Genomic DNA, 23,543 nt, shown 5'->3' with positions numbered 1-23,543 from the left:
GCTGTGCGAGTCTCGGAATCTCGTCGAGTCTCTGCCTGCGGCCCCCGGTCCTCTGCCCCCGGGAAACTCTGATCTGGTGTCGGTTCCGCCTCGCCGTCTCCGTTATCTTCCCAGTCTCGTCTCCAAGCGGGCACTTCCGGCGGCGCCTCTCCCCAGTTGATGCACTTCCTGCCCGATCTCTACTGCAATTGACGCCCCGGCTCCAGCCTGTACCAACGGCCCGGACTGGTCACGTTGGGAACTGCCTTTCTCACCGTCGGATTCAGGATCCGCTGGTCTCCGCTTGTGCCGCCCGGTCCTGGGCTTCAGTACCTTTCCAGAGTCAATGGGTGTTGTACGGATTACTGGTCGGATTTCTAAGGAGGCCGCTTCAACCACGGAGCTCGCCTTCTACGCTGCCGCCATCGTTGGCTGCTGGCCACGCCCCCCCGGAGATGCGATTTTAATTTGATATCAGGTGCCGCATTTATTTTCTTTTTGAATGTTAAAGAACTGTCTATTATGTTGATGCATACATTATTATATATTTTCAAGTGCCGCCTCCCCAGTTGTGGGTTGTTGGCTAAATGGCTGTGTATACACCTGAGCGAAGGAAGTCACGCGCCTGACGATACAGGGATGGCTAAAGTCAGATTGGTGGGAGGGGGGGCTTAGAATTGTAACTTGAATTCGTACACTGTTAATTATATGAAAATTACAAAATAAATTTAAAAAAAAAAAAGAATAGGGTGGAAAGTAATTTAATTATAGTAAATTAAATATTATTTTTTATTTATATGTATTGATAATTAATTGATTGATAATTAGGAATTAAGACCTTTGCTGAGTCCTCATTTGGACATTTGAAACTGACACTCATCCCTGCTCTATAAGAACATATAAATGGCTGAGTGATACCGTAAGAGCCAAATTTGAAAACCTTGAGAATTAACTGGGGATAGAGACAACTAAAAATAAATATTGAGATCCTCTCTTTTTTATCACTAAGCTGCTATTAACTGGTGCATTGAATCTACTTGCCACGATTGTATTACACAAAGAGGACTAATTGTCAAAACACAACCGTAACACTCTAGTTAACATTACAATGTGTTTCTCTTTAATGTTAATTTACAGAGGAATACAAATTAAATACAACACTGCCATGAGAATTGAACTCGCTTCTTCGCAAAATAGACCACCACTACCGTGAAAATAATCAGGACCACAGGTCCCTTCAATTTATTTGCCACTATTATAATCCAAGTGCACCCACACAGTATCAAATGAAAGCACATGCACATATTAATAAATTGCACTTTTCACCATTACACATTTTTTAAGAATATCCTTATATTTTTATATTTTTATTTTTATTGTAAACATAACACCGACATGAGCATTGTACTCGCTATCTCGAAATAGCAATACTTCTTCCGTAACAAGAACAGGATTACGTAGTCTTTCATCTATCTTCCTTATATTGAAGATAGAAAATGGACATTCCCCATAACCACCGCAAACTTCCGGGAGTAAGCAAAAGCAGGGAATTCCTACATGATGCCAGTAATGAGAGAGGAACAAGGTGAACCTCCAACCACCACTAGAAGTAAGACCGCTTTAACAACATGTTTTTTTTACTACAGAATACCGAGATACTTTATCCGGTTCCCCGAGGAAGTTTAGAACTTCACAAACTAAGGTAATGAAATGCACGATGTTTTCATGGTGACACTCTTTGAAACAGAATGCACAAACGCTATATAGACTAATGGCGCGAGACTAGCAATATCACACTCGTGCTATTTTTACCTTGCCTGATTAAACCATCTCGCCTTTGATACTAAAATTCCCTCATACTAAATGCACAGTGAGATGCCTTTAAAACAGAATGCACGTACAAACGTTAACCGAAAGAATGGCGGGAACCTAGCAACATCACATTCTAGTTATTGTAAATTGCCTCCATGAATCAACCTGTTACTACTTTTTTTAAATTTTTTGTCTTGTTGCACGAAATAAACTACAATCGGATCTTGCTAATAATCTGTAGTTTTCAGTATAAATTAACAAAGCCAATCTCTAGCCACATTTGAGATGTTCATATACAACATCACAGCGCAAGTTGCAAACTCTACACAGAAGTCCAGCATAATATAGCTGAACCTTAACAATGGGGTAAAAGATATGTAGAAAATGGACAAGGTGTTGCTCTATATATTTATTTTGTTCTTGTTTTCTCTTCTCTTTTTCTGGCTATGGTACTATTGACCTCAGTCTACTTACAGTGGAATACAGAACCACTTCTGGTTGCTGTACAAATTGTGTAAGTTCATGTTTTTAATTGGTCCTGAAGAAAGCCCCATAGACCCGGCTGGGCATAGTGGGGCTGAAACATGTCGACCTCAGTTTTAAATGTTGTGCAGAGGATTCAGTAACAAGATCCATAACTACACACCAGAATTTTTATTTTCTTGAATCCCCTCTTTTTTTAATATAAATACGTATTTTAAAGATGATTCAAAGAAAAATACGTATCTTAAAGATGATTTAAAGAATTTTAACTCACTATTTTTGATCACTAGATATTTTCTCTGGACACTACTACGAAGCCAGTGGTTACCTCCGGGTGGAGGTTAGCATACAAGAAAACAAAAACCCTATGATGATGCACTAACGCAACATAAATAGCGGAGAATCAAGATATACCGCCATACCATCTACGTGCCTTTATGAGGGGTTTTTATGAGGGTTAACCAGCACCATAAGAAACCCTGGCTACGTAGTTACAAGTGATCCATTATCCTCTAATGAATTTTTTTTATATAAGCTTGGAAGCTGAATGGACTTTGACTTCTTCCTTCCTTCCTTCCTCCCTCGCTCGTTTGATACAATGTAAAATAGGACCCTGTCCCCAAAAGTGAGTGCTGGTGACCACCACCAGTAACCACCAGCACAAATGAATCCCTGCCCGTGTAAGTCCCACTCTAAAATAGTTTAGTCACATTAAATAACCACCTTTTAAAACTCAAATGTAGGTGCAAGATTAAGTGTCATGGCATTCCGTTATAAGAGCAGTGAAATTATTTATTATTCATGAACATTGTTTACGGTTAATCGATTTTATATCTGTTCACAAAAGTATACAAAATATATTAATCATATTTAAAACGGAGTTTTAAAATATTCAGTTATCAACCATGTTGGTGCACGTTTATGCATATTAATTCACACAACTATTAAGAATAGTGGCATAACTTCCTTCCATCTCTCCAACAAAACTTGCACTTAAGTTACAGGCAAAACTAACCACGTTAAGCAAAAGTGCAATAATACTTCATTTGTGTACACATGTATATTGTCATTTCGATGGACCCCACTCCAATAAGTACATGCACTGTTTTAAAAAACACAAATTCAATGCTGTTAATGGCTTAAGTCTTCATTTTCCGATTTGGTCATATCAATGGTTGTAAGTGTGATTTTGATTCTGCCAATAGTGTTTACCTTAATGGTGTAAATCTCCTTCATTATGAGGCATCGAGGTACTACTGATATGATTTATCAGGTAATGCAAGGGTCTATCTTCTCGAGACTAACCGCAGATCTGCCACTATGGCAGAGAGAATTATTTTACAAGTAAATATAGACAGTTCCTAGTCCCGTCGCTGATCCTGCATGAAGCAAAAGCATAAAGTGCCCAACTGAACACCATTTGGAAATAACTTCTTGTGCATTTACAAACTAGTTGGTCTGGCTGCACCTTTTCAAGGCTAGTACTGTCCCATGTTGCCCTTAACTCAGATATTGGTGTAACACAAGTGCCGCTGTCACTGTTTGTCCGTCTGTCAGAATGGTGGAGGACTTAACTTCTGCCAGCCTAGCGGACAGACGTCTGTCCTATTTAGAGATAACAGCCAGCCCTTCGGTCAGACATCTTTGTACATTTAAAAGATATAAAAAGTTTGGTGGACCATTGTTGTTGGTTCTGACAACCATCTATCACACTTTACAAAAAATATATCTTTTTTTTAAAAACTACAGTGTTATTGAAAAAGAAAAAACTAATGAACTTCATCCATCCTGGGAGTTTGGAGGCCATTTTATTTCCTCTCAGTCGCTTTGTCCTGGCAGTGATCAGAAAAAAATACATCTTACTTTCCACTCTAAATAGAGTGGATTGTGTCTGATAGCTTTACTTCGATGGCTCCTACTCTGTATGGAGGTGGCTTTCCATTGTGCGCTCAGTCAACAGAAATCTGATGGTCCATCTGTCTCTAAATGAAGAAGGCGGACTGTCTGTTTGGTTGACTGGGTACTAGATCACGTTTGCGATGAAATACCCTGTCCACTAAACTACAAATCATTCCCTTATTTCTTAATAATAGAGTGTTTTTGTTTGCATAACTTAGATTTCACTTTTCAGAGAGTGACGATTCAAACTACTTAAAGACTGCTATCCTAAAGTTTTCCTACGTTTTTCAAATGATTTCAAGCCAGCTAGATTTTGACTAAATTGATTGTTTTTAAGAATAATTTATCTTAAAGGTTATTGATATGCTGATACTACCTTCAGTTAATGAAAACCCAAATACCACCTGAATGCGGTTCTCTAATGAGCAGAGGACATACAGGTAGATTCATGAAAGAAAAATCGTCTCGCAAAGGGCCATATTCTGAGAATCTGGCCCTTTGCGAGTGCAATTTTTGCATTTGGGATTCATCATCCCAAATGCAAAAATCGCTAATTGCGAAATCGCATATTTGCGAAGAATTGCTTTTAAGGAATCTCTATTTGAGAGACCTTAAATGCAATTCATTAACCATTTTCTAATAGCGAATTCGCTATTTCTGGCCGCTATTTACCACCAATTGTAACTTCGTGGTAAATAGCGAAAACTCAGAAAAATGCACTTTAGTGCATTTTTCTGCGTGGTATGTTACACACACACATGTCCTTTGAACATGTGTGTGCACAACATCTGGCTACATTTGCTTTTCAGGGGTGCTACAGGGTGTCCTTTGGACACCCCTGGCACCCTTGAAATCGCATCCTTATTTGCGATTAGCAAATTGCTAATCGCAAATAAGGAAAAGGCCCATAGGAATGAATGGGGAGTTATTCCTTATTTGCGATTAGCAAATTGCTAATCGCAAATAAGGAATAACTCCCCATTCATTCCTATGGGCCATTAGGCCCATAGGAATGAATGGGGAGTTATTCCTTATTTGCGATTAGCAATTTGTTAATCGCAAATAAGGAAGATGTAGGAATCGCAATATTTTTTGCAATTCCTACATGAATCCCGTTTTGCAAGTCCTTAATAGCGATTCCTTATGAATCGCTATTAAAGACTCGCAAAACGGGTCTTTGATGAATCTAGCTGTAAATTCGAGTCTTATTGAGATTCTCTAATACAGCATTAGTGTGCATAAATCAAAACATTGTTCAACACTTATGGTCACGGATTCCAACATCATCTGCCTAGAATAAAGCATGCATATGTTCTCTTGCCATGTTAAATGGACACTATTTGGTCCCATATAACTAAGTGAACAAATCAATGATAAACATAGCACTAGACAGTCCTAGTAGGAAACTAATCTTAATCAGCCTCGTGTTGGCCCAACTGTTACCACATGGATTATTGATACAGTTGTTGCTCATTTGTTACCGTACGGAGTACTGATGGTGTTGTATTTGATACCCACTGGCACATCTTGGCCTAAAGCCTCTCTCAAGTGTTTTGAAAGCAGCTGCAAAGTTGATGAATGCCGAATGGAGTGATGGTACACCAGAAACCATTGCTTGGCAGCCATGTCTGTCAATCGCTACATTGTGCACTTTTATATTTCATGGTTAAATACCATCTCAGTCGTGAGAATAACGAACACGTAACTTAGCTTCTCAAACCCTCTTTTGGGTGGATAGTCTTATCTCACTTCAGATATCTCAGCTTTAGAATAATCCCATGCCCCCAAATAACAATTGCTCTTGCGTACCAGCAGGTGGAGCCATAACACTCTGTGATGGCTTGTGCCATTCTGGCAGTAGCAGGGTGGAGCCACATATAGGTGCTACCCCAAAGTGCCGATGTCAGCTTTGTTTTGAACTTTTCTGCACCCTCAGTTGCCGCAATCATGACAAATTGAAGGTGACCAAAAAAGGTGGGGGTCCGAGGAGTGGACTCCCGTCACAACGTTCTTCAGACCTGAGCAAGCAATATGGCACTATCTGCAGAGTTGTCGCAGCAGTGGTGCTTGGAGAAAGCCAGCAAAGAATCCCATGTAGAAGCCTGGCAGATGTCTAAGGCAGACACACCCCTTGCCAATGCCTTCGAGGCAGCTTTGACACGAGTCGGAATGAGCTTGTAGACTCTCAGGAAGCTTAATCTTGGCCCGGGTATAGCATGGCTTTATGCACAGTAGAATCTACTAGGGTAGGGTAGGGTCTGTTTCTGTAAGGCCATCCCCTTCTCAGAACCAGCAAAGCTGACTAAGAGCTAATCGTCTACAGGGTGATCCCATGTGCAATCTCAATAAAAACCGAGGGTTCTTCTGGGACCAAGCCAGTGAAGCCTTGCCTCTTTTCAGAGATGTGGCAGAGTGTCAGACTGACCCCTGTGAAGGACAATAGAACCTTTGGTAGAAAAGAAGCCCGTGTTCTCATCACAAATTTGACAACAAAAGAGGGTAGGTGCACTGCCACTGACTGAGCCTGCAGCTCACTGACACAGCACACGCAATTGATTGTGATAAGTAGAAGTGTCTTGACAGTGAGGAGCCGTAGAAAGCAACTGTAAATTGGATCCAAATGTTTGTACATCAGAAATGTGAGGATCAAGTTAAGGTACCACTAAGGCATAATGAAGGGCTGTGGCGGAACCAGGTGCACCAAATCTTACAACAACCTCATGAAAACAGGCATGAAGACGTCTGGTTAGGCACACATAAAAAGGTGCGAGGGCTGGCAAATAACCTTTAACTGTGCCTGTCACAAAGCCTTGCTTGGCCAAATTATAGGACAAATAACGGAACATCTAGTAATTTGGCCTGCGAGGGTAAAGCAGGCGGTCCCTACTCCAGGCCACAAACTTCTCCCTACACCACAAATACACGGTTTTAGTCGTGAAGTACCTACCACAAGAATCACAACTACGATTTCGAATGGTAGGTTGAATAAGCTCAATTGCCACCGCTCACACTCCACATATGGAAATTGTAGACATTAAGGTTAAGGACCCTGCCCTGTTGCTGAGACAGAAGTTCCTTCCAGAGAGTTAGATTTGTACTTGAGGGCAAATGCTCAGGCTCAACAGATCAGGGGACCATGGCCATGGCTTAAATTAGGGCTAGCAAAATTATTTGGGCCCAGTCCATCCTGACTCATGACCTTTTTCAGAACTTGAGGCAGGAGAGGCAGTGTTGCACCGCTGGTACACTGCATACCAGAGGATCCTCTTTGCAGGAATTCCAGCACACAGGAATCTCAAAACTACACGTTTTCGGTGGTGGTGAAATGATCCAGCCAGGGAACATCCCACTAGTCGAAGACATCCTCAAGCATTCCGGGATGAAGGCCCTATTCGAGGTCTGAAAGTTGATGTCTGCTGAACGGCACTGAGACCCCCCCCACCCCCCAAGATGATTATCAACCAGGGAGATCCCCTGATTTTCCAGCTACATTCAAAGCCACAGAGCCACCTGGCACAAGTTTCAAGACTCCCACCACCATGCTTCCTGTATGCCAGTCATGTTGTCCATTATAACGTGCAGCAGCTTCCCTCTATGGATGGGAGAAAAGTCTTCAAAGCCTGATAGATGGATGGTACCTGATTTCTACCTCTCCCAGGTGACAGCCTCACCCAAAGAGAAAGCTTCTATCACTATTTTGAGCTCTAGTTGGGTAAGGGAGAAATGTATGCCGCACGTCTATCTGAAGTCCAACAGCCCCCACAGAAGTTACAGAGCTGTCTCCTTTGAGGTTGTGCGTCCACTGGAACTAGGGGTTTCACTGCAAGTCATACATGTGCTAGCAGGTTTAAGGGACCAGACGGGTACAAAAGATCGGGTGTGCAAATTCCCAGAGACCCATCCCTGTCAGAACCCGGGATTGAGCTAGAAACATTGGGATCATATCCTGAATGTCCGGACTCATTGCCGACCTAGAAAGGCTTTGAACATCACCATACCCTGGATGCCCCCTTTGAAGGGAATATTCTGTGTGTGAGATATGACTTTGTTTCTCTGCGTGTGTGACCAGGAAAATGATAAGAAGTTTCAATAAGTAATTTAAGCAGTATATTTGCGTCTCCTGCCAATGCCGCAGACCAAAAACATTTTTTTTACTTTAACACCACCCAATCCTCCTTCACTAAGTATGACTCGGCTCTTCGATGAGAAGGAGCTGCTCAAATCCATCTCCCCCCCCCCAGTGCTTTGAGACCATCACTGGTGAGTAGTGCGCTTTACAAATCTCGGATTGATTGATTGACTGTGCAGGGAACTATGCTGGCAATAAACTTTAATACCTACAAATATATGTTTGGCACCAGCAGCAGTAGGGCAGTAAAGACACTTCAAGACTAAAGATTAACATGTCGACCACCCAGATCCAGGTGGCACTTTTGGGTTTTGCACAGGCTGCACCGGTGTAATGTTCCACCAACATTTCTGGATTGCACAAATTACACTACCAGTAGGGGAGAAGCAATTGTGGACCAACATTTACAGCATGAACACGGATTAATGTTTCTGCACCAGCCAAATGGTATGCGTTTCACTTTTGCACTTGTCATGTGGCTCACATCGTAGCACAATATTCCACTGGCACCAGTGCCATCTACGTAACACAGAAATGTCAGTGCAAAGTGCACCAGCACAAGTGCAGTCCATGAGATGCTACCTAAAGCACGAAAGGAACCAGACCAAAAATCTACACTGAGAAATCCATCAAGTGTGTATGTAAACTCACCTGCATTGGTAGGATGTAGCCACCACGGACATGCACGTTGATGATGTCTAGGGGGGCTGGCAGAGTGACCCATTGTCCCTTGCTATTGATGCGGGTGCCCTGAAACACACACAAAGCAAGAAGTAAAACAACTTCAAAAAGTATAAATCACAAAAGATGGCTGCAAGGGCACACAAAGCATTTAGAAGGTCACAATATATGTTGCGGTTTGAAACGTATACATAGTGTAGCTGTTACCCACATAGGGTAGATAACAACATTTGACAGGTGCATCACATAGCTCGCCACTTACTGAAGGTCATAGACGTCAAACAAAAAGTGCATTGTGAATGCCAGGGGAAGATGCACAATCAATGATGCTGATACAATAATTGAGTGTCTATTAAAGATCAAACAAGGACAACTATACATTTACACAGGAGAGGGCATTCATGGGCATAGCGATGCTGGTAAATCTACATCCTGGTACATTATGGGGATTGGGAATTATCGGTTGGCGCCTCTGTAGCAGGCATTTTGGACTGACACTTATAGGCAGCTGATCTGTGAAAGCTCCAACTGTGCGTTGCAGTAGATAGGGGATTGTAACCATTTCTTCTGGCTCAGGACTCTACCCCTGCCCCACTGGCATGCTACTTTGATAATTAGCTACAAGGAGTGCCAACCGTACAGAACCGGGAAGCTCTTTCACCCTGCAACGCCACTCTAAGGACTAAGGGACCAGTTCAATCCTCAATGATGGGATCAGGGTGGTCAGAAAATGTCTCCAGTAGGCCTCTATTCCATTTCAGCCCTTAAACCAAGTGCAGAAAAAATGATTTTGCTATCCCACATTAGTTACAGCTAGACTCCTCCCTGGAACCATATTGCCATATACCTTTGGGGTACAATATATACTGTGCAGGAACTTAAAATGGTTAAGGCAAGTCCTGCTGCCTGGAGTGAGCATACCAGTCTGTGTGCAACAGAATTTCTAATCATTTTTTTCCGATTTCTTTACTTAGTTTGTTCGACAACTTTATTCTAGCTGCGGGGTATGTGACGGGGACCTCTTCCTGCATTGATTTGTGCTTAGTTGATATGGGATCTTATCCAGCGTGCCAAACACTTACCAGGCTGCATCAGGAAATAAGGGAGCTCAGCCGTTTCTAATAGAGTGAACTTCAGCGGCGTCTCAGTGAGCCCCCCCCCCACCCTGCTAGCAGCCCAAAATTTTTAAAATAAAACTAAAATAAACCCGTGTTTAGTATTGTTTTATTTTCCTCTGTAGCATTGTGCCTGGGGGGCGGGTCCATAGGGATGGCAGGAAGAGAAGGAGTGGCAGTTGCAGCATTGTCAGTGCGCCTGACGGTTTGGCCAGACGTCTCAGGACACCAAATCATCATGCGCACTGAAGCTGTCAGCAACCCGAGCTGTGCTGGGATGGAGACATCAGGCACAAGCTCTCAGTCTACATGGGAGCACAAATTCTGAGCACTCCCTCCTATACTGACACTGCTGTCAGCATGAAAGCAGCGCCAGGATTGGCTGCAGGGGGTTCTGGAAGCCTGTGCCAGCAGTGCACGGAACCAGAGAGGAGGGTCAGGGAAGTTCTTTTGAAAAAGTTTGAGTCGGTTTTCTATCATCCCTGGTCCCCGACCCTGCCACCTTGCAAGGACCCTGGCCGCAACTGGTGGGGTTATCTCTGTGCGTGATGGTGTGGGAGTCATAAGCCCCAATCTACAGGGGTCCATCGCTTTCCCACCATGAGTAGCTCTCAACCTCGGTGTTGTCAGTGGGTGCTTCGGGGAGGAGAAAACATCCAGCCTCACGAGAAGCCTCTTATTGTCCCACGTAGGCAACCGTATCAATCAATGATTGCCGAATTTCCCACAAAGGAAGGAAAAGTAAACGTCTCTCATCTAAGTCTGGGCATGCCAATTTGATCGCAAGTGACCTCTGTGATGTATTTACATAATAGTATAGTAACTTTGGGAATACAATCATTTTCATCAGTGCAACGCGCCCAGCTAACAGTGGAACTACAATCCATTGTTTCACTTTCTATTCTAGTTTAGTGGAAGCCAAGCCACAGTTCTCCCAAATGATTCATTCTGTGTCTTGAGAGACTCCGTTAACTACATACTTAATGGAGCTCTTTAGAAATCAGTTACAGAGCGACTTGTGCTGTCATTGAGTGGAAATATTTTTGACTTTCGCCACTTCACCCTGAAATACGACAAATTGTATTAATTCCTGCACAACTGAGCTAAGACTAACGCAGGGATCTCTGAGCTTGTTGGCTAGAGGTTGGAGCATGATCGCAATGAAAGGATTGTTGAGAGGGGGCAACCCAGCCTTGGGCCCTGGACTATCGGGATTAGAGGACAGAACCCCATGTACTCTAATACATGCTGTTGGGTCTGAATAGCACTAGCAGTTGGTGATATTTGAAAGAGGCGGGGCGTAAAATTTGGGTATGACTTTTTGAAGCAAACAAGCTTAATGGACAAACATGGGCCTGGGAGTCTTCCTCCCGAGAAAAATAAAAAGTAAAAAGATTGGAAAATTGTGCATTTTAAGGCAAATTAAATTTAATGCAAAAATGGGTTTATAAATCTGTGGGAACATACAGTCTTGAAATACTAAATGCATTAAAAACTGCCCCATATCTTACCATATTAATATGTTCCACAGTTACTGTGATGTGCAGATTGTACAGTGCAATAACTTGAGGCCCTTTAAAGTGTGTGCTTGCTCAGTGTCTTGCACTGCATGCGGCATTGACTGTGGAAGAAAATGATCTAACCAGGCTTCGGGAAGCACCCACAGCTGCTGGCTAAATTCAGTTATGAGTTATGAGTGATTGCAGCCAGCAGCTGTGGTTGCTACCACAATATGTGCAGACAGGTCTTTAAGTATGATAAAAACAAGCATTCACAATGCAATAGGTCCAGCATTAGTGGAAATGTGAGCAATTGGCGTTGCAAATGGCAACTTTTTTTTTTTTCATTTAAAATTATACCAGTGGTAGCATAACAAGAAAATAAGTTTCACTAATGAAGGAAAGGGTGCAGTACCACAGGCTGTTACTAGGTGTCGTTTAGTAACAGCCTGTGGTGCTGCATCCTTTCTCCCTAATTTTTGAATTCCATTCCCAGTGCCTTAAGGAACGAGCGCGAGCATTTTTTCCTTCATTAGTGGATTTCTTTTATTGCAAAGGCTATAAAAGCCTAAAAAAATGCTCGCAAATGCTGGAGTTCTCGTTCCTTAAGCCACTGGGTAATGGAATTCCTATATTATTTATGACGCCGGCAGCGTGACGCCACTGAACTGCATTTCACGTGCAGCAGTTAGACACGTCAGATGCTTTTGAGCTGGCAGCCATCTTTTAAACTGCAACTAGGCGGCAGATGGCGGATCGCGTGCAAACAATTATTTGGGCAGCAACATATTATTCCAATGACTTTGCAAACAAGACACTAGTGGTATCGAGATTGCAAACAAGTTAATTGGGTAAGTCAACACTTGAATAGTTCTGAAAATGCTAGGTACAGAGTCCACCTGTGAAGGGCTGAGAATGAACCTGTTGAGTTTGTCCAAACTATGACTCGTTCGTCTGCCGTAAGAGCTGCTGCCAATCCGATTTCCTAATCAGAATTCCTTCTAAATGGTCTAAATCCACAAATTAACAACAGGCAGTACATGCGCTTTCGAGGTGTGGCTGCTGTTTCTCTTCACCGCAAAGAATCGAGAATGAAAACCTTTACATATCTCCTGCTAAGGAACAAGCTCTATTCTCTAGTCCGTAAGTTTGGCTCCAAAGTTTTGGACTGGGGAGTTTGCTGTGAATAATTTTTTACTGTCATCTGGAGCATATCTAATAGTTTTGAGACTCGTTATGACAGGCAGAAATACATGAATGTGGGTGATTGTTTCACATACATTAAAGAAAGCTAGCGACTATACCAACAGGAGCCTGGTGAAGAGTTAGCAGATGGGACCATCATGACAATTCCATTTACCCAGTGGCTTAAGGAATGCCGCTGCACGCGTCCCACGCAGAGGGACATTGGCAGGGCAGCTTCTTAGTGGCCACTAGTCAGAGCCCCCCCCCCATTCCCCTGCGGGGCAAGGAAGGGAGGTGGGGCAAGCCTCATCGGCACCTCTCCTGGGCCACCATGACGTGCTGCCAGGGGAGGGCTTACCTGGGAAGGGGCGTGCTGGGTACTTAAGCCCCAGCCGCCCCCGGATCGCCCTCTGTTCCTGCTGCTGTGGGGGAGCGATTGAAGAGGATGGGTGAACGAGCCCTGGCGCCTGCAACTCGAAGGAAATACAGCTCCCAGTTGCACACATTTAGGGAAGTGATGGAGGCATTAAAAGTAAATGCCCTGGGACTCGAAGAACAGGTGGAGTCATTTGTGGTTTGGGCCAAAGAAACAGGCAAGACACATTCTTGGGTGTGTGGGCACCTGGTAGCCCTAAGGCACGACACTAGGCTCAGCGGGGGCCAGGACCCCACCAACTCTTTTAGGGTAAGGGCAGCACTAAGAGGGTGGGCCCGGGAGGAGGTGTCTACCCCTGACACCAGGGCACCAATAGACTTCCCATCTCTACAGCTAATGATAGAAGCTTTGCCTATGGTCACTAATTCCCCTTTTGAGGCCAGGCTTTTTACCACTGCTTTCTGCTTAGCTTTTTTCCGGGCTTTCAGGGTAAGCGAGCTCGTGGCCAAATCTAAAACTGACAGGACAAATGCAGCGTTGGGTATGATGGATGTCTGCGCGACAGACGCTTTGGCACTCCGTATTCGAAGGTCAAAGACGGACCAAGCAGGTCGGGGCACAACAATAGTGTTACAGGCTTTGGGGGACCCCAGATATTGCCCGGTCTATACAGTGAGGGAATACATGAAGATAAGGCCAGCCCTTTCAGGGTATTTTTTAATGCACGCAGATGGGGCTCCCTTGACCAGGTTCCAGCTGGACCGCATCATGGGGGCAGCTTTGTCCAAATCCGGCCTAGCAGGTGAAGGGAAAAGATTTTCAAGTCACTCCTTCAGGATTGGAGTGGCCATGGCTGTATTTAAAGCGGGCATGGGGCCACAAGGTGTCAAAGGGGTAGGGAATTCGAACTGTTTCCAACTATACATCCGCCTCTAAAGGGTCCGGCTGAAGTGTAAATAGGTGTTTGGAGCAGGATGACATTTGTTACCAAATTATTTTGTTGACTATTGTGTGCAGTGTTCAAACAAGACAAGAGTGATCTGTTGTGTATTATGGTGTGCAGTGTTAAGGATTAAAACCACTTGTGATAAATTGGCGTCCTCCACCTTTTTTCAGCAGGCTGTCAAGTGTGGTTGATGGGACATTCATACGTTGCCAGGTTTGAACAGTGGGCAGCACACAAGAATTGGACCCAGGGTTTCGCACAGACGCAGTTTGTATGGCTGGGCTCGCCGGGGATGAAATGGAGCAGCCTGAGGACTAGTCTAGAACAGCGCATCAACATAGGAGGATCCCTACCGAACATTTTGATAATCCACTTGGGGGGGGTAATGATTTGGTCACCAAGGGGAGGAGGGCACTGATACAGGCCATGCAAACAGACATTGTGGCTATTAACAACCGGCTTGGATCATGCGAACTATGGTGGTCTGAGATCGTCCCTCGCAGGGAGTGGAGGGGGGCAAGATCCCCTATAGCAGTAGATCATTCACGTAGACGGGTCAACAGGTCTATGCAGAAGTTCATGGAACGGAGAGGATTGGGATTCATCAAGCGTGCTCTGATACAGGAAAAGATTGAAGGTTATTATGAGAAGGATGGGGTGCACTTGTCCGAGGTGGGGATGGCTATGTTCCTCTTCGACATAAAGGATGCACTTTCAGCTGCAGGATGTCAGTGAACCATTCTGAGTAGGGGGGGTCTCTGTCATTGACGATAGCCTCCTCCAGAGCTGTGGCGGAGTTACAGGGCGATCTGGAGGCAGACTGGTACAGTAAGGGTGCCTCTGCGGCAGACGGGGACAGTAAGGGTACCTCTGCCTGGCACAGTAAGGGTGCCTGAGCCAAGACCTGGAGCCGCAGGAGGTTCCGGGAAACCACGACGGCGCCCTGTTAGTCCTTCGGGCGGTTGGGGGGCCTGAACCAACCGGGGGTGTGCCATACCTGAAAGGGGCGGGAGTAGTTAGATAAGGATCGATAAGGTGCTGCACTGTCCGGGCTTCGACTCACCGTGCTGGCTGGCTCTTCAGGCGGGCGGGGCAGCGAGGGGCAGCCTGCCCTGGATCGCCCGTAAGATAACCCACTAACGTCATATTCTTGTTGTATAAAGAATAAACCTGCAGCAGTTCTTTACCCATAAACCATGTGTCTAGTGTAATCATTCTGGGCAGAATATACATAATGTTGGGGGGGGAGCGGATGACGGTGTGGTCACTATGCCGCTGCACACGTCCCACGCAGAGGGACATTGGCAGGGCAGCTTCTTAGTGGCCACTAGTCAGAGCCCCCCCCCCCCCCATTCCCCTGCGGGGCAAGGAAGGGAGGTGGGGCAAGCCTCACCGGCACCTCTCCTGGGCCACCATGACGTGCTGCCAGGGGAGGGCTTACCTGGGAAGGGGCGTGCCCGGCCGCCCCCGGATCGCCCTCTGTTCCTGCTGCTGTCTACGCTAGCGGAATTTCTCCCCCCCCCCCCCCGCCCCCCAAAAACAGCTACTAAAGCTTAAACAAAAATGCCCCCGCTCGTTCCTTTTGCCAATGGGCAATGGAATTCCTGCGGAGCACCCAAAATTGGAGACCCACCAGCAACGTGTCTTCAATATTTTTATTTTCGCCATACAGCGTAGCATACAAACTCACGAACACTGCTAGATTTCTGCCATCAATTCCCCTACATGTTTCTGGCTTCCTTCGGCCCTTGTTCACAGGGATGGCTGATTGGGAGGGGCAGCACGCAGGTAGCTTTTATGTAGTTGCAAAGCCTCGCCTCCAGGGCGTGTCAGTGCATTACTTTCTGGTAGTAGTAGTGTCAGGATATAAGTATCCGTGCCTCATTGCCGCTGCCAAATCTCCTCAAGGTTTTTTAGATTCCACAGTGGGTTGCTGTGTAACATGAAAATTGCTGCTGCACTGTCTTTTTACTGACGAAAACACACACGTTGTTCCATATGCGTTACTTCAGCAACGCGGATGGAACAACTTGTGTGTTCCATCCGCGTTTTGGAAGCACAGGACTATTCTCTTACCACTACGAGCATTGCTGCATTACCTCTGGGCTACTTCTATAGGTCACAAGAAAGATTTGAAGGGGGAATTAACTCTCATACCCTGACTTCAAACCGATATGAAGCCTTGTCAGGCTTAGATGACCAAGGCTGACTGCTGGACAGGCCGGAGCCTGAAATGCGACAGCCTGTCATCGGGCATATCGCAGAGGGAAGGGAGATGGCCACTACAGTTGACTTGGAGGTGGTGCTCGTAAATGAGCCGTCCCAATTTGATACAATGACAAATTTGACTAGGGGAGAAAATATAATAGGAAGTGCTGAGATTACGAATAAGGTAAATATCCTCTCTTGGAACATCGCCGGCCTACGGTCCAAAAGAGGGGATAAAACTTGGGAGGACTTTCTATCCACTAGCCATATTATCGCTTTACAGGAAACCTGGGAGGCAAAGGATACTTACCATTTGGATGGCTTTCTTTCTTTTAATAAGTTTGCACAGCCTTCACAAATGGGGAGGCCGAGGGGGGGGCCTCTCGTTATTGTTAAGTTTAAAACTGATGTATACCCCAGAGTTAGTTGTGTCTAATTCTCCCCATATTTTAGCTGCTAAGCTGAAGGGTAAAAATAGCCTTCTGAATTTATTAGTGGTACATTTTTACAATTCTTTTACAAGGGAAGACGAATTAGATAACTTGGAAGCATTGTCTGTTTTCTTAGAAAACTTTGAAACTAATAGTGACACCCCGCACCATCTCATAATACTTGGTGATTTTAATATACATGTTTGTCCCCAAAATTGTTTACACAATTTGGAGTATGACTCCGATTCACAAGGGCTCGTGCATTTTGAGCACACAAGAAGCGGGTTGTATCTTGAGAGTCTCTTAGCCGCCCACTATTTGTTTTGCCCTGTACAATCAGATCCTGGAAACCCGATTCCAACTTATACAGGGCAGGGTCACAGCAGCATTATTGATTATATTTTAGTGTCATGCCCTATAATGAATCGAATTGGCCCTCTTGGAGTTAGATTAAATGGGTTAAGTGATCATAACCCCCTCAGATTGGAAATGGAAATTGAGGCCCTCTTATCTGAGTCGCCTCTGGCTCATATTTCAAATTCCAATATAGCTACTCATTGCCAGGGACGAAGGCTAAGATGGGAGGCAATCACCCCGGCTGACTTCCTTAGTAGTTTGTATGACAGTAACCGTGAAGATTTTAGCCTCTGTATTGAGTCGGGTGTAGAATCTACAGAAATCCTAGATGCATTTGATCGCATTACTAATCAAATAGCGGCCAATTAGACTCGGCTAAGCAAACCTAGGCCAAAGAAATTAAAAAATTGGTTTGATCATAAGTGCACTACTGCACGTAATGTTCTAATGGTGGCCCTAAAAGCCCCTGTAAAGAACGGAATTACCATCGCCGAAGCTAGGAGAAGTTATAAAAACGCTATTAAGTCACGGAAAATTGAGCTTAAGGAGATGGCCTGGGAGGAGCTAACTCACGCTAGTATCCTGAAAAGTAGCACCAACTTCTGGAAAGTGATAAATAGCCCAGTTTTCGATGAGGGAGATAATACCATCCAGGACTGCCTTATAATTCCAGAGAGATGGGTGGAACATTTTAGTGGCCTGTACATTGGCTACCACTTATAGGGACTTTAATCATGTGCCAAAAATTGTTTTTCAAGAGGGGGAAGTTATGAAAGCAATAACATTAACATCTAAAGGGAAAGCCCCGGGCCCAGATGGGGTTCTGGCAGATGTGTACAGGGCTGATCCTACTGTGTGGGCAAAGATTTTAAATTGTGTTTTTAACGCTGCCATTACGGCAGGGTTCCCAGCAACTTGGGGCAAAGCAGTCATAGTCACAATATTCAAAAAGGGTTCAAGAGATGACCCGGCCTGTTACAGGCCAATATCACTTTTGGACTCTGCTGCAAAGATAATGGGGAAAGTCGTACTGATGCGGCCGACAGAATGGCTGGATAAAAACTCCATTATTTTTGACCTGCAGTACGGTTTCAGACAAGGAAAAAGTACGGTGGGCCAATGCTTGAATTTACATCTGGTCATTGGTAAATACAGTTGCAAAGCGGGGGGACATCCATTTAGCTTTTATGGACCTCTCAACCGCTTTCGACCTTGTAAAGAGGCAAAAGTTATGGGCCTCTCTTTATGACATCGGGCTGGATCCCACCTTGATATCTTTCCTTGCTGAAATACATGAGAACAATACCGCTGCGGTCCGTTTTAATGAAAATGGGAGTCTGACTGATGTGTGGCCGGTTAAATGTGGAGTAAGGCAAGGATGTATCCTTGCCCCCCTGTTGTTTTCACTTTTATAAATAACCTGGGTGAGGCTCTTATAGCATCTTGCGTAGAGATTCCGAGGGTAGGCTCAAAAAAAATTCCAGCGCTTTTATATGCAGATGATTTAGTTTTGGTGGCTACAACAGCGAGAGGACTGCAATTACTTTTAGATCAATTTACTAATTTTATGGACTCTCTCGATCTCGTAACAAATCTCTCAAAGTCACATTCAATGACAATAGGTGGAACGAGGGCCAAAAAGGCAAGATTCTTTTGTAAAGGCCTGGAGCTGACTAAAGTACCAACGTTCCCATATCTAGGGATTGTATTTGAAGATAGAAGGTCATGGGTGACGCAACGTACTTTAAAAAAGAATAGCCTAGTAAGAACTACAGGGGCTGTCTTAAAGTTTGCTAAGCGGTTATGTTCAAAACCACTCCCAGCCCTCATAAAGATATATAACGCAAAGTGTGTCCCCATGGTTCTATATGGGAGTGAGGTATGGGGCTACACAGATGCTAGAGAAATTCAAGTAGCAGAAAACCTCTTTTTAAGGAAATTGCTATCACTGCCAATCTCTACTGCTGCTTTTAATGTCCATGAGAACGGCGGTGTTGGTTATATCCAAGACCAGATTGCCGTTGCCCCACTGCTAGGTTGGTTACGAATTTGGGCACAGCAGCCGCCAAACCTAAATCAAGAAATTATCCAGGATTGTATGACATTAGAGAAAGCCCTTGACATTCCATGGCTCAGATATGTAAAAACTCAAATGGATATCCTGGGCAGCCCAGACTTGTTCACGAACCCAAGGATGCTGACTAAGGTGGCCATTAAAGCCATAAAAACCCAGTTCCTAAACAGATCTATGCTAATGAGAGAAGAAGGGGAGTTGTGCAAACCTTCAGTTAGGACCTTTGTAATTTTGAACACAGGGAGAGGAATTCAGCCGTACTTAACGTATATAAACAAACCATTTCATTTGTTTGTATTGATAAGATTTAAGTACAATATGCTTCCATGGCTACTTTCTTTCCCAAAAGGTTTTTCGAAGGAGGGAGCTTGTGGCCCTTGCCCCTGTGATAACTTTTCAGAGCAGAACACCTTGCATATGATTTTCTTTTGCGATTATATCTCCCAATACGCAAGAAATTCATATTGCCACTGTTGAAGGGTTGTAATTTTGTACAGGTGAGGCCAGCCCTAATATATTTGCAAAGTCTGAGATCCCCGTTGATATGTTTTGGTGTGGCTAGTTATATCACGGGGGCTATTAGACGAAGGAACAAGATGCAATTATTATGAGATGTATTTTCTAGTTTTGTACATCTAGTGACTCTCTGAATAAGACATTGTTGATGATATGAATTTTTATTATTATGGGATTTTAAAATATACTCCATGGGTGACAACCTTTTAAATCTTTTTAATTATTTATTTGAATCCCAAGTATTGTTATGGTGAGGGCCAAGCTCATTTAAATAGTGTTTCTGTATAGTTTATATATTATGTGCATTTCTACATCACTAATGGAATTCATTTTGTGTATGTAACAAATTTCTCCCTTGAATTTTGTATGGTACTGTGCTTTGATGGTTTTAAAATTTTAACCGAATAAAGCTGATTTGACTTTTACTTAAGTCCCTCTCATGTCCAAAGAGAGATCTCATCTCAAACAGCAGATTGAGCAATTAGAAAATCGCAATAGACGCAATAATCTGCGTATTTATGGTTTGGCTGAAAATCTTGAAGGGCCAAATCCGATATCCTTTTTTCAGACTTTCTTACCATCTCTTCTAGGACTTCCTGATAATCCACCACTGAATATTCAACATGACCATCGTCTTGGCCTGATTTCTCACTCTGCTTCGTCTTCTTCAAAACCTAGAGGTGTTATCCTGTATTTTTTGGAATACACGGAATTGTTCAAAGTTCTTCATGCGGCTAAACAACATGGAAAAATCACTTGGAACGGTTCTAACCTCTTTTTTGCTTAAGACTACGCCAAGGTAACTGCGGATCGTCGGAAAAGATTTTTGGAGATGAGACCTGCTCTGCGCAGTTTGAATGCTAGATATGGCCTGTTCCACCCTTGCCTCTTCAGAGTGACTTATAATAACAAGACGACCACTTACGAAGATCCTGCATTACTTCAGCAATTTTTGGACAGTTGCAGTGGGGAATCCATGGAAGTACCTCGACCTTAATGGACTAATGCTTCTTTTTTGAGGATTCTGTTTTGTTTCATTTTTGTTTCTCTTCCTTCGTCTGTATTGTGTGGCATTTTTGTACCATCTTTGTTTGACGTTTGTGCTATTCATTATTTTTTTTGGTGTGTTTTTATTTTTTGGTGTGTTTTTTATTACCTAATTCTTTCTTTTCCCCTCATTTCTTTCTTAGGTAGCGGTTTTGTGGTCCCTCATCACCTTGTCCCTCTTATGTCTCTCCCGGTAGTTGTTCTTCTCCTCGCGGTCTCGTCCTGTAGTTTCCTGTTCAGCGTTCCGTTTCCCTTATGTGGCTCCACCACCCCTGTTCTTTCCATTTTCTTGTGGTATGTCTTTTGTTGCATTATTTTTCTCATCGAATATTGCTCTTATTTTGTCCTTTTCTGTTGTGTTCTATCCTCTCCCTGTTTCTACTTCCTCTTTCTCTTATTTGTCTTCTTTTTTCTCTCTTTCTTTCTTTCTCTCATCTTCTTTTCATTTCTCTACCTCAACGCATTCTGTTCTATCCTTTCTCTCTTTCTTGTTGGATTTGTGCTTACAATTTCATATAATTACTTTTGTATTTCCTTATTTCTCTATTTAGTTATAGTTTCATTTTAATATCTTGTTTATTTTCTTTGCGCTTATTCTTTCTTCTTAGCTCATGTATTATTTTCTTCCAACTCTCTCCTATTTCTTGATACCGTTTTTCTCCATATTTTTTCTTCTTCATTTATTTAAATCGTTTCACTTATAATGTTCTATTTGCACCTTTTGCTTGCTTCTCATTTAGATTCTTACTTCATTACAGTTGTTAATTACACTTTACAATTTTAGATGTCAGTAAATAAAATTTCTTGGAATGTTAAGGGTTTGGGTTCCCCTATTAAAAGACAACGTGTTTTATCACATTCAGCTCATTTAAAAGGAGATATAGTGTTATTACAAGAAATTCATATCAAAGAAACTGAAATCTCCAAATTACGTCGTAATTGGGTTGCTCATGTTTTTGCTTCTCCTGGCTCGGGGAAACGTAATGGTGTTGCGATTCTCTGCCATAAACGTTTGAACATTCAGCTTGTAAATCAAGATAATGACTCGGATGGCAGATGGGTTGCTGTGTCTTTAATGGTTAATAAGATTCCCTTGACTATTTTTAATGTGTATGCCCCCACTGCTCAAGATAAATTGTTTTGGCCTAAAATTCTTTCTTCTTCGATGCAATATACTGATGATTATTTTGTTTTAGGTGGTGATTGCAATATGATAATGGACCCTTTTTTAGACAGAAAATCATCTGCTCGTTTTTCACCTTCACCCATTCACACTCAATTTACCTCTACTATATCCCAGAGATCCCTTGTCGATTCTTGGAGGCTTTGCCACCCCTCCCTTCAAGAATACACATATTTTTCTCCAGTACATTCTTCCCAATCCCGGATAGATTACCTGTTTACTGCTAAGGCCTTATCCCAACATATTCTTCATTCTGACATAGGTTGTATTTTAATTTCTGATCATGCCCCAGTTTCTCTACTTCTCGATTTACTCCCTCCCACTAAAGGTTCTAGGAGATGGAGATTTAATAACTCTCTCCTTTTAAACAAGAACTTTACTCCAGCCTTCCTTGATTTTGCTTCCCTATTTTTTTACAGAAAACAACTCCCCTCAGGTTTTCCCTCAATTGGTATGGGATACTTTTAAAGCTGCCTCTAGGGATTTCATTATTTCCTTTGTTGCCAAAAAACGGCACTTAGCTTCCCAGTCCATATCAACTATTACTTTGCAAATTAAACAATTAGAGCACTCTTACTTATCATCCATTAATCAATCCGTTTTGAATGACCTCGTTAAAGCAAAAATCTCATTCAATAAACTATCCACTGACTCTGCAAATTTATTTTTACTTAAATCCAGTGCCAAATTCTATTCTGTACAGAATAAGGCTGGTAATATCCTCGCCAATTACCTCAAAGTTAAAAAGGAACGTACGAAAATTGAATCTATTGTGACTTCTACTAACAATGTTATTCATAAAGACGAAGACATTTTCTACCAAAAATGGTATACTCCGGAATCATCCCCCTCGTCATCTGACATTGATCGTTATTTATCCTCCATTCCCTCACCCTCATTACCTGATGTAGATTTTTCTTCTTTAGAAAAGGATATTCTTCCTAAAGACATTTTGGACGCCATTCATGTTCTTAAAAAAGGCAAAGCCCCTGGACCTGACGGTTTTACGATAGTTTTATTCCCATTTTTCTAATTTTTTAGTTCCCAAGCTTCATCAGTTGTTTTTGTTTTTTATAACTTTCGGGAAATCTGAGGGCTCCTTTCAAGAGGCTTTGATTTGTTTATTGCCCAAGGAGAATAAAGATCATACTCTCTGCAAAAATTGCAGACCTATTTCCTTGAGCAATTTAGATTAAAAAATGTTTGCTAAAATACTTGCACTTCGTTTAGATAAAATTCTTCCCCTATTGATTGGTAAGGAACAATGTGGCTTTATTAAGGGTCGCCATCTATCTGATAACACCCGTCTCTTTTTCAATGTCCTTAGCAAATCCCACACCTTCAGTCGATCTTTGGCTGCAGTTGCATTGGACGCTGAAAAAGCTTTTGACAGAGTTAACTGGGATTTCATTTTTTCAACCCTCCTTTGGTTTGGTATTGGCCCTAAGTTTTGTTCTTCTATTTCATTTTTGTATTCCTTTCCTAGATCCTTTATCTTTGCTAATGGTCTTGTTTCTTCTTCCTTTCCTCTTTTTCGAGGTGTGCGCCAAGGATGTCCTCTATCTCGTCTTCTTTTTATTCTTGCTTTGGAACCTTTTTTATCTAAAATCCGACTGAATACCA

At 43.1% G+C, this 23,543-nt stretch overlaps 1 protein-coding gene and 1 long non-coding RNA gene across 2 annotated transcripts in view; one reads left to right on the top strand and one right to left on the bottom strand.

Moving 5' to 3' along the window:
- GAA (alpha glucosidase) overlaps positions 1 to 23,543 on the bottom strand; it is a 469,553-nt gene that overhangs the window by 84,999 nt on the left and 361,011 nt on the right. The window contains exon 17 of the mRNA XM_078654064.1: positions 8,954 to 9,052. Coding sequence (XP_078510190.1) covers positions 8,954 to 9,052 — 99 coding nt within the window. The remainder of the gene's footprint in view (positions 1 to 8,953; positions 9,053 to 23,543) is intronic.
- LOC144769875 (uncharacterized) lies at positions 1,506 to 21,595 on the top strand. Its single transcript, XR_013598760.1, has 2 exons — positions 1,506 to 1,588; positions 20,281 to 21,595. It is a non-coding gene; the product is annotated as an uncharacterized LOC144769875 (long non-coding RNA).

The sequence above is a fragment of the Lissotriton helveticus genome, chromosome 7 (assembly GCF_964261635.1).
Source record: "Lissotriton helveticus chromosome 7, aLisHel1.1, whole genome shotgun sequence".
NCBI lineage: Eukaryota > Metazoa > Chordata > Amphibia > Caudata > Salamandridae > Lissotriton > Lissotriton helveticus.
This window is presented reverse-complemented; position numbering and strand designations above follow the sequence as displayed.